Source organism: Erythrolamprus reginae, chromosome 1 (assembly GCF_031021105.1).
Source record: "Erythrolamprus reginae isolate rEryReg1 chromosome 1, rEryReg1.hap1, whole genome shotgun sequence".
NCBI lineage: Eukaryota > Metazoa > Chordata > Lepidosauria > Squamata > Dipsadidae > Erythrolamprus > Erythrolamprus reginae.
In genome coordinates, this window is record NC_091950.1 from 370307484 (window position 1) to 370319553 (window position 12070).

General features: G+C 39.7%; 1 protein-coding gene across 1 annotated transcript in view; it reads left to right on the forward strand.

The window, feature by feature from the left end:
• Window positions 1-3313: 3313 nt before the first annotated feature.
• Window positions 3314-12070, forward strand: part of SLC3A1 (solute carrier family 3 member 1) — a 37152-nt gene continuing 28395 nt past the window's right edge. Inside the window, exons 1-3 of the mRNA XM_070734537.1 lie at window positions 3314-3987; window positions 6009-6188; window positions 8313-8467. Coding sequence (XP_070590638.1) covers window positions 3573-3987; window positions 6009-6188; window positions 8313-8467 — 750 coding nt within the window. The 5' untranslated portion in view covers window positions 3314-3572. The remainder of the gene's footprint in view (window positions 3988-6008; window positions 6189-8312; window positions 8468-12070) is intronic.

Consider the following 12070-nt stretch of genomic DNA (forward strand, 5'->3'; position numbering starts at 1 on the left):
GAAAAAGCAAAATGCACAGGTATAGTATAGTACAGTGGTCCCTCGATTTTTGTGAGTTCGAACTTTGTGAAACGGCTATACCACGGTTTTTCAAGGGAACACTGTATATAGTAACTGTGAGAGGGATCTTGGAGTCCTAGTGGACAGCCATTTAAATATGAGCCAGCCATGTGCTGCAGCTACCAAAAAAGCCAACACAGTTCTAGGCTGTATTAACAGGGATAGAATTAAGATCACATGAAGATCACTTTATAAGGCCTTGGTAAGGCCACACCTGGGATACTGCTTTCAGTTTGGTCGCCATGATGTAAAAAGGATGTTGAGACTCTAGAAGAGTGCACAAAAGAGCAACAAAGATGATTAGGGGACTGGAGGCTAAAACATATGAAGAACGGTTGCAGGAACTGGGCATGTCTAGTTTAATGAAAAGAAGGACCAGGGGAGACATGATAGCAGTGTTGTTGTTGTTATTATTTTTATTTTATTCACAAAAAAATCAGTAATATACAGCAGACAAGACTTATATGCTGTATTTCATATCACAATATCACAAGTCGAACACTTCCCAAGCGTCTAGGATTGTGTGATGTATTTCGTTTGATATGTGCAGATTATTAGGAATCGAAGGTCCTTGCTGCTCTTTGAGCTTAATCATTTTCTTGACGACATTTCATTACCCAAACCAGCTACAACCCTTGTCACAAAATGTCCAAACCAGTGGCTTTTGAATCCCATTTTATGGAAGTCTGGTCAAGCCAAGGTGAAGGCCTTTGCTGCATCAGAGCTACTCAGAGCAACTCTTCTTTGACTCCAAGAACTCTGTGTTCAGCATGAGACTAAAAGCCCTTTATTTCTGGTGGTTTTGCTTTTGTTGCACATGATTCTTGACAAATGTATATTTTTATTTTATGTACGCTGAGAGCATATGCACCAAGACAAATTCCTTGTGTCCAATCACACTTGGCCAATAAAATTCTATTCTATTCTATTCTATTCTATTCTATTTAAGGGATTAGGGAAGAAACAAAGTGAAGCTCCAAATCAAGAATGAACTCAAAGCCTCATTTTTCTTTACTTAACAGTTGTATTTATATAAAATGTGGACATCTTCAAAAATATGACTTTCTTCTGTAATGCAGGAGATCTTGTGGACATTCTGGTTGGAAGCTAAAATCTGTTTGGTTTACTTCTCCTGGAAAAGTGAACGGAAGAGAATTGGAGCCAAGAGTCAGTTTCTCCCTTGCCTTCCCAGCTGTGTGAAATCATCTTCCCCCAAGAAACTAGACCTGCTCCTTCAGTTATGGCATTCCAGAAAACGTTAGATGGAGCTTTTCCAACGAGTATTGGATGTATAATTGTCACCATTGTTTTATTTTGGATTCTTATTTATTGATGTTATTCTTCTTCTTTGGATTATGTTGGGGATTGATGATTGTTACAGCTGGAATAGTTTATTTTAAACATCATCTTACACTTTAATTTTTCACATTTGTTCTTATAGATTGTGGTTTTTTTACTATTATAATATGCCAGGTGTCCTTAGTCGATTCCCCAATTATAATCATAAATGAAGACTCAGAAAATTCTAAATGACAGTTACATACAGATACAAACAAACAAACATACGTACACATAGTCACCAAAGTAGCATAAAATATGATTGTCTCCATTTTTAGTGATTGTAATAATACTTCTTGCGGATTTAAACCTTAAAGGTATAAGCCAAGTGAGCGGGGGCGGGGAGGTGCTGGCAGTAGGAGGAAAGGGAGCCGCGGCCGCCCCTGCCTCCCCACGGTGCCTCTGGCCCCCTTGCGCCCCTGGCCTCTCGGCCCTGCCCCCCGCCTGCCTGATCCTCCCCCTCTCCTCCTCCACCGCCTCCTGCCTTGGGGCGCGACTTCTCCCGCAGTGGTGGCGGCTGCGGCTTCTCCTCAGGACGAAAGCATTCCCAGCCAGGGGGCTGCAAGAGGGTTTTCTCCGTGCGCTTGGGGAATGCCTGCCCCGCCCATCTCGCAGCCCCTTTGCTGGGAGCGCTTTTGTCCCGGACTTTCAGCAAGGGAGCTGCAGTAGAGGCAGGGCAGGCATTCCCGAAGCGCTCGGAGAAAGCGTTCTCGCAGCCCCCTCGCTGACAGAGAGAGAGAGAGAGAGGGAGAGAGAAAGTAAGTAAGTGAGAAAAAGAGAGAGGGGGGAGAGAGATAGCAAGAGTGAGAGAGAAAGAAAGCAATAGAAAGAAAATGAGAGAGAGAGAGAGAGAGAGCAAGAGGGGGAGAGAGGGGGAGAGAAAGTGAGAAAAAGAGAGAGAGAGCAAGAGGGGGAGAGAGAAAGAGAGAGAAATGACTCGTGATTTAAAGCATATGGTAAAAAGCACCCAAATAATAACAGAGAAAAAAAAACCCAGCCATTTGTGTGTGTGTGTTTGTGTGTGAACTCTTGAACCATTTCCAATAGCTCATCTGTTATTGGAAATGGTTCAAGAGTGCACACACACACACACAAGGGGGAAGGAGACAGGGATGGAAAAAGAGGAGAAGATAGTAATAATAGTAATAGATTTTGGTTTTGTTTTATTATTAATTTCTTTTAATAAAAAAGAAGGGATTTATTTATTTATTTATTTATTTATTTATTCATTCATTCATTCATTCATTCATTCATTCATTCATTCATTCATTCATTTATTTATTTATTTATTTATTTATTTATTTATTTATTTATTTATTTATTTATTTATACTTCTATGCCGCCCAGTCCCAAAGGGACTGTTGCTCAGACACTATACTTTTCCGCCCACACCGAAAAAAAAATAGAGGGAACATTGCTTGGGATACCACTGTATTTACAGATTCTTTGTTCTTTTCTTTATGTGTTTTATTGTATTGTTTTCTCCTTCCCTTTTGGGATTGTTTGTGTTTATTTTATTTATGTATGGTACTTTGAAAATGGATTAATAAAATTAATAAAATAAAAAATCATTAATTTCAATGAAATAAATCAGCTTTGATTTTGTGGCCATTTTTTTCTCCTTCCTTTTAGGTATTTAGTCTTATTTGAATGTAATACAATACCTAATCATCTTGTGCCTAACCACCCAGGGTCATTTTTAACTGGGCAGCATTACAAATTTATAAACAAATTCAATCACTTAGTAGTTAAAAATAAAGTAGTTTTTAAATTGAGTTGCACTTTCAATGGATTAACATGTTGCTACTGCCATGGCAGGAAACTTTTCTATGAATCGTGTTCCCGACATTAAAGGGTTAAGGGCAAAGATCCATTGCTGGAAAAAAAAGAGAACACCTATTTTGAAGCGCTGCAATTTCTTTTCTTTTGAAGTCCACTTAGATCTTTGTTCTCTTGCAACATTTTACTCAGGCTATAAAGAAAAGACTTGTTCAAAGTAGTTGGAGCCCTTGACACTCTTTAATCTTAGTCAGACTTTGGACTGGTTGGTCAGGTTTATTTATAAGCCAGGGACAAATGACAAGAATGTATTCGTTCACTGATTGAAGGTATTCAACCCACTTCTCAGCTGCATGAGACTTTTGAGCAAGAGGAGACAGCACTGAACAAAAAGGATGGCTGAAGAAACTACAGTCATCCCTCTTGAGCCGAAAGAGAAAGAAGGCTTGGACAACAATGGCTTTCTTCGGGGTGAGGAGTTAGATCTCAAAGAAGCAGATGGAGAAGGATCACCAAGGGCTGATCCTCTCATCATGGAAGCCGAAGCCCAAGAAGGATTATCTCAGCAGCCCTATGCAGGAATGCCCAAAGAGGTTCTCCTTCAATACTCCACACAGGCACCGTACAGGATTACCAGAGAAATACTCTTCTGGTTGATCATTGCAGCTTCACTGGTGCTTGTGGCAGCGACGGTCACAATCATCGCCGTGTCCCCCAAGTGCCTTCATTGGTGGCAAGCCAGCTCCATTTATCAAATCTATCCACGGTCATTTAAAGACACCGACAAAGATGGGAACGGTGATCTCAAAGGTGGGTGCATCCAACTATTTGAGGGATGGCAGCCTTGCCATGTGGTATGTTTTTAAAGGGAACTGAATTTTAAAGCTCTTTTATCTGACTATCTTGTCAAATGCCTTATTCAGAGAGAGAGAATTTTAATTTAATTTAACTTATTTGATTTATATGCCGCCCAAGCCCATGGGAAAGCATTTATATAGTAAGAATTTTTGCAGAAAAGGTTGCCTTTAAAAGAAAAGTCCAAAGTAGTACACTCAAATCCTCCCAAAGACTTGAAGGTGATTCCAAAGAGTCCTAGGTTCTTTACCAAGTTGTAAGTTTTAAGATGAGAAGGGGGAAATTACTAGCACATAACTAGAGAGCAGTCGTAATATTTAATGTTGATTCAATATAAATGTAAATGAAATGAAATCAGATTTAATTTTTGTCCGGGACCCATCTGTTAATTTTGTGCAACGCAACTTCCATCAGGCCATCTAAAATCCGAAATATGGATCTCAGCACAGGAAAGTTGTGCATCCCTGCTTTCAAATTGAAAATACTTTAAAAAATATTTATCTTAAGATGGGCAGCCAAGTAATTTTCAGATACTCAAATGCTAGATTGAAAACAGTATAGAACTCTTACAGGTCATATCTTCACAACATGGATCTCCGTTATTGAACTGTATTTCCCAGCATCCTTCACTACTGGCCAAAGCCCCTGGGGGTACTGGGAGTTGTGGTTCAGCAATATCTTGAGGTTGCCTATTGTGTAACATTGCACCAATCCCTTGAGCATTTAGGGCGTCCCACTTCTTGTTTCAGTTCATATCCAGTAAATAAATGTCAGTTTGTGCTAGAGTAACTCAATTACCTTAAGATTAATCTTACATTTTATGTAAATGTGCAGAGAAAAATAACCCAAAAAGATATAATCTGAAGTAAAATCTGAAGTAATGACACAGTATAGTATCTATTTCCACATTTCACTAGAAAGCATTGAGAAGATGTGATAGCCTTTAAGAATCTTCTTCAATTTATGGTAGTTCTCACCTATGGCAATGCAAGGTGGACTACAGTAAAAACAGCTGCTGGTTCATATTGATCAGTACCACCACTATCGAAAGTGACGGGGTGGTTTCCTCAAGCTGTTTTAACTTCTCCCTCCAGTATTTCTAAGCAATCTCCAGTCTGAACCACTGTTACATCTTCTTTCCTTACAGAATTATTTATGTTTGTTTATTTATTTATTTATTTATTTATTTATTAGATTTGTACTTTCCGTAGACTCGGGGCGGCTCACAACATAATAAAACAATTCATAACAAATCTAATAATTTACAATTTAAAAATTTAAAGTAGTTAAGAAAACCCCATTTTTAAGCAGACATACCTACAAACATACCATACATAAATTATATAGGCCCGGGGGAGATATCTCAATTCCCCCATGCCTGACGACAAAGGTGGGTTTTGAGGAGTTTACCAAAGGCAAGGAGGGTAGGGGCAGTTCTAATCTCTGGGGGGAGCTAGTTCCAGAGAGTCGGGGCCACCACAGAGAAGGCTCTTCCCCTGGGGCCCGCCAACCGACATTGTTTAGTTGACGGGACCCGGAGAAGGCCGACTCTGTGGGACCTAATCGGTCGCTGGGATTCGTGCAGCAGAAGGTGGTCTCGGAGATATTCTGGTCCGATGCCATGAAGGGCTTTATAGGTCATAACCAACACTTTGAATTGTGACCAGAAATTGATCGGCAACCAATGCAGACTGCACGATCTGAAGTTTCCGAACACTGTTATTATAATTGATTTTCATAATTATGTAGTAAGAGCAATACTAACTTCACATACATTAAGCTGAAATGTGGTTACCTGTTTGTGGTTTGGTGTATGAAAGCAATAGTGGTTATTTAGTGTTCTATAAACTTATGACACAATCTGGAATCTAATTTCCCTAGTCTAATTGCATCTTCTACCAGTAATGAATTCAGTTCTTTAGAAGATTTTTTACTTGATATTTACAGTATTATTCCATTATTTTTTTCTTGATTAGGTATCCAGGAAAAACTAGATCATATACAGTATCTTAATATAAAAACAGTCTGGATCACATCTTTTTATAAATCAGCTATAAAAGACTCTGGCTATGGAATAGAGGATTTTCAAGACATAGATCCAATCTTTGGAAGCATGAAGGATTTTGAAGATCTGGTTGCAGCAATACATGATAAAGGTTTGTTTTATTGTTAAGAAAGAAGTACCGTTTTCTATTCTTTCACCCCTAACTATATATACAGTTGAACTACACAGTGGTTCCTCTACTTACAAATTTAATTCATTCCATGACCAGGTTCTTAAGTAGAAAAGTTTGTAAGAAGCAATTTTTCTCATAGGAATCAATGTAAAAGCAAATAATGCTTGCCATTGGGGAAACTACAGGGAGGGTGGAGGCCCTGTTTCCTCCCAGGAGATTCCTAGAGAGGCCCCACAAAGGCTTCTCCCTGCCTTTTCCGGTTACAGTTTTGGTGGCTCAGGTTTGTAAGTGGAAAATGGTTCTTGAGAAGAGGCAAAAAAATCTTGAACACCTGGTTCTTATCTAGAAAAGTTTGTAAGTAGAAGCGTTCTTAGGTAGAGGTACCACTATACTTGGTTCCTCCTGCCTCACTTCCTTCTAAACTGGGTTCCATTCAATTAATACTTGGAAGAATGACCTGGAATACAAAGAGTGAAAGTAGCAAATCATTTGCATAACACATCATGGGTGTGTTCATATAATCATTAGGGACAGAGTTTGATTCCAAGAAGACTTATTTATTACATAAACAGAGTTCAACCTGAGCAATTTTTGATGTTGTTTCTTTTGTGAAGGGAAAAGCTAAAGATTCTTTTACGTCATGGGTTTCAAATTTGTGGCATCACATTCCTGTCATGTGACATATCACAACGTTTTCCCTTTCACGGAGCTGGGGTGGGCGTGGCCTGCCATGATGCATCCGGCCTACAGACCACATTTATCCCTATATTTAGGTCACCTTCAGGCACAGGTCCATGTAATATTTGTGGCAAAAATGCAGAAGTGATGCTGTTTTCCCAGTTTTGGTCAACATTCAGGGATTTTTTCCCATTCAAATATTGACCAGCTTCAATCTTGTTTAGCTTTTTCAAGATCACCCAAGATTTGATCATCACTATAACCTATGATATAGAAGATTGACGGCAGAAAAAGACCTCATGGTCCATCTAGTCTGCCCTTATACTATTTCCTGTATTTTATCTTACAATTGATATATGTTTATCCCAGGCATGTTTAAATTCAGTTACTGTGGATTTACCAACCACATCTGCTGGAGGTTTGTTCCAAGGATCTACTACTCTTTCAGTAAAATAATATTTTCTCACGTTGCTTCTGATCTTTCCCCTAACTAACCTCAGATTGTGCCACCTTGTTCTTGTGTTCACTTTCCTATTAAAAACACTTCCCTCCTGAATCTTATTTACCCCTTTAACATATTTAAATGTTTCAATCATGTCCCCCCTTTCCCTTCTGTCCTCCAGACTATACAGATTGAGTTCATTAAGTCTTTCCTGATACGTTTTATGCTTAAGACCTTCCACCATTCTTGTAGCCCGTCTTTGGACCCGTTCAATTTTATCAATATCTTTTTGTAGGTGAGGTCTCCAGAACTGAACACAGTATTCCAAATGTGGTCTCACCAGTGCTCTATATAGCGGGATCACAATTTTCCTCTTCCTGATTGTTATACCTCTATATGTTATATCTTTATATACCTTTATATACCTCTATATAAAAGCCCATATTGTGAGTGGGAAATGGTCCTACTGGCATAAAGAGTTATTAATTACCTCTACCATCTTTTTTTTTTTTTTAATTATTTGTAGTGCTCACATCCTGCCATTCTAAAAATCTTTCTGATTCAAGACTGGGTTTTGTTTTTTTTCTTAGCACAAGAATGGAGGAATCAAAGGCCTATTACAGTATATCAATTTGTTAAACTGCAAGAATTAATGATAATTAATTCCAGTTCTCTGCAGGACGTACCATAACAAATCTTTTGGAGAGGATGCTTACAATTTTTACATCATTTACCATTTAGCCTTATTTCTAATCTCACATTTCTTCAGGTGCTTCATATGGATTAATTCAGCAATCTCTGCAGCACACTTGTATAAGGGGTTTGTTGATCTCAATTTGCTATTATGCATCTATGCTTTTAAAATTAAAATACAGTACTTTACTTCTTTCTGAAACATAGTACATGTGTATATTGCTTAGTTGCTTAGTACATGTGTATATTGTTTAGTTTGACATACTATTCTTTGCATCTTGAATTGAAAGGTTTAAAAGTGATAATGGACCTAATCCCCAATCATACTAGTGACAAGCACAAGTGGTTTCAGCTTAGTAGGAATCGGACTGGAAAATATGGGGATTATTACATCTGGCATGACTGTGCTCATGTCAATGGGATCACCACTCCTCCAAATAACTGGGTGAGTATAAATTTTGATAGCTTGGTCATCATACATAAAGTGCTGTAACAGATCTAGGTGCTGTAACAGATCTAGGTTTGGCAATGTAAATATTAGCTTTGAATACAGGTCTTACAAACAGGGTATCTTTGTCCTCTGTTTCAAATTTTTCAAATTGAACTTGAAACCCTATTTGTGAAGAAAATCAGATTATCATGATTTTTCAATGAAACAACATGATTGAATTAGTAAATAGAAACAAACTGGTTTGCTGTATACTGTAGTACAATGTTTCCCAACCTTGGGAACTTGGAGATATTTGGACTTCAACTCCCAGAATTCCCCAGCCAGTGAATGCTGGCTGGGGAATTCTGGGAGTTGAAGTCGAGATCTCTTCAAGTTCCCAAGATTAGGAAACATTGCTCTAGTACAGTGATGGCAAACCTGTTTTGGTTCGCGTGCCAAAAGGGTGTGTGCATGTGCTAGCATTTGCACAGGCCTCACTGAAGCCTGGGAGGGTGAAAAAACCACCCAAAGGGCAAAACAGAAGTTCAGGACAATGGACTTCCGGTTTGCCACTGTGCTGCTTTTTGCACTCCAGAACCTTCCGGGAAGCTTCCTGAAGCCCCTGAGTGCAAATAACAGGACAATAGGCAAACTGGATGTCAATTTCTGAACTTCCAGTTTGCCCATTGTGCGATTTTTTGCACTCTGGGGCTTTTGGAAGCTTCCCTGAAGGCTCCGGAGTGCAAAAAACAGCACAACAGCCAAACCAGAAATCCGTTTTTCTGAATTTCCAGTTTGCCTGTTGGGCCGTTTTTTGCACTTTGGAGGATAAAACGGCCTTCTTCAAGGCCAAAAATCAGCTGGCTAGTACACACATGTGTGCTGGAGCTGACAGGGCAATGCTCCATGTACCCTCCAATATGGCTGTAGTGCAGTGATGGGCTCCTACAGGAACGGTCACGAGCTCCACCCCAGAGCACCCAATTTGCACTGAAAGATATTGAAACAAAATGCATAAGCCACACCCACAATGTGGTAGTAAAAATTTTGGTAGACCATCACTGCTGTAGTGCCACCTGTGGAATGCGTACAGTAGTTTCACCATAATTAGTTGACATAGTTACACCAACACTCCGCAGTCTGCATTGGTTGCCGATCAGTTTCCGATCACAATTCAAAGTGTTGGTTATGACCTATAAAGCCCTTCATGGCACCGGACCAGATTACCTTAGGGACCGCCTTCTGCTGCACGAATCCCAGTGACCAGTTAGGTCCCACAGAGTGGATCTTCTCCGGGTCCCGTCAACTAAACAATGTCACTTGGCGGGACCCAGGAGAAGAGCCTTCTCTGTGGAGGCCCCGGCCCTCTGGAACAAACTCCCCCCAGAGATTAGAATTGCCCCCACCCTCCTTGCCTTACTTAAGCTACTTAAAACCCACCTCTGCCGTCAGGCATGGGGGAATTGAGATCCTCTTTCCCCCTAGGCCTTTAAAATTCTATGCATGGTATGTATGTATGTAAGTCTGGTTTTTATATTAATGGGTTTTGTAATTGTTTTTAGTATTAGATTACTATTGTACACTGTTTTATTGTTGCTGTTAGCCGCCCCGAGTCTCCGGAGAGGGGCGGCAATCAAATCAAATCAAATCAAATCAAATCAAATCAATAGATGATAGATAGATAGATAGATAGATAGATAGATAGATAGATAGATAGACAGACAGACAAACAAACAAACAAACAAACAAACAAACAAACAAACAAACAAACAAATAATGGCTCTAGTACTTAAAGATACCAGGCTAGAAACCAAAACGCAGTGTGTTCTAGACCAGTGTCCTGAGAGTTGAAGTCTTCCAGGCTTAAAGCTGGCAAATTTGGGGACCTGTATTCTAGACTCATATTAGCCACAAAGCCAGCTAGGTGATCTTGGGCCAGTTACTCTGCCTCAGCCCTAGGAAAGAAACAATGGCAAATCAGTTCTGAAAAACGTTGGCAAGAAAACTGCAGGGACTTGTCCAGGCAGTTGCCAGGAGTCAAGATTGCAGTGGCACCCACACACTAAAGATCCCTGGAGATGATAATGACTTTGATTAAATAGCTAGTAAATAAGCTTATTATAATTACAGGAAGGACAAATTCAGCAACAATAGGCACAACAGAACTGTTTAATGTTGCTATCTGATGATATGTACTACTTACCAGGAAACAATATTCTTTTCTTTTTTTGTATCTCAGCAATAAATAAACAGCTCATGGAAACGGTCTGTTTGCCCTTATTAGTTCAGCTTTGCTAATTTTATCACAGTTGAAGTAAAAAACACTTCTACTGATTATGTTCAAAACAGACAAAATACCTAACTGCTTTACTGTAATACCAAATAGAACTAACCAGTGGCGAAACATTTTAGAGTTGCATTGTGCTCTAAAAAAATGATTATTTGGAGAAAAAGTCAACAGCTTTCAGTCAAAAGCATTATCAATTAATAGCCCAATCATTAAGGTCAGAAATAAGTGACTTGAATTCAAACTGCCAGAGAAGTTCATACATACTTGTAGGCAACGAGTGCACTGCTGTGTAATATAAGTAAGCCAGATGGAATGGCTTTTCAGAAGACACATCTGCAGTGACATTTTAAGTCATTACAAGCATTGATCTACAAACTTCTCAAAGAAGAAAAATGCAGAATTCAGCTACTTTTGAAGTAATTTACAGTCACTAAGTGGTTTGCTTAGTGAAGCATTAGCGTTGCTATTTTTCTTACTTTGCTTGTTCTTAATGCTTTTTGTGCATTTCTTGCTATGTTCTTCCTCTCTCTGTGCAAACCACTCAGCAGGCAACAACCCATGTCTCATGACTAATTCTTTGTGAGATGCCACTTCATCGGTGGATATCTCAGCCCCGATGCCTTCTCATCACAGCGGTCTCCTCTCTCCACTAGCCATGACATCAGAAGAAAACAAATCAACCCATTGTTAAATCATTCGTTATTGCTTTCTAGAATGCTAATTTGTCAGAAAATGATTTCACTACTTAGAGAATGGGAAGTTCAGGAATGACAGTTTTGGAAAGCATTGTTCCATTTTTCTGTAATATTTTCTTTTACAATATTGTTTAATATCAGAGCATATTGTAATTTGCAGCGTCAGCACAGAATATAATAGAATTGAATACAATTGAATTGAATAGAGGGAGGAGAAGAGAAGAGAAGGGAGGGGACGAGACCTTGAAGGTCTTGCGTGATCTCGGTTCTGAGTGAGATAGGGAGTTTGCATATGAATACTCTCACATTGTCCACTTGTGAGCAAAGGTGGGCTGCTAAGGTGGAACGGAGATGTGTGCTCGCCCCCGTGGCTCTGAGTGCTAGCGGAGTCCAGCGCAATTCTGCTATTGCCCCTGGGCAAGTAGCAAAATTGCATGTGGATACACGCTGGACTCCGCTAGCACTCTGAGCCATGGGGGAGAGCACATGTCACTGTTCCACCTTAGCAGCCCACCTCTGCTCACAAGTGGACAATGTGGATGTTGTCGGTGCAGTTTTAGTGTGCATAGTTCTTGGACAAACTCTGGAGCCTCTGGGAGGGTGAAAATTGCCTCCCTGGGTTGCAGAGGCCCT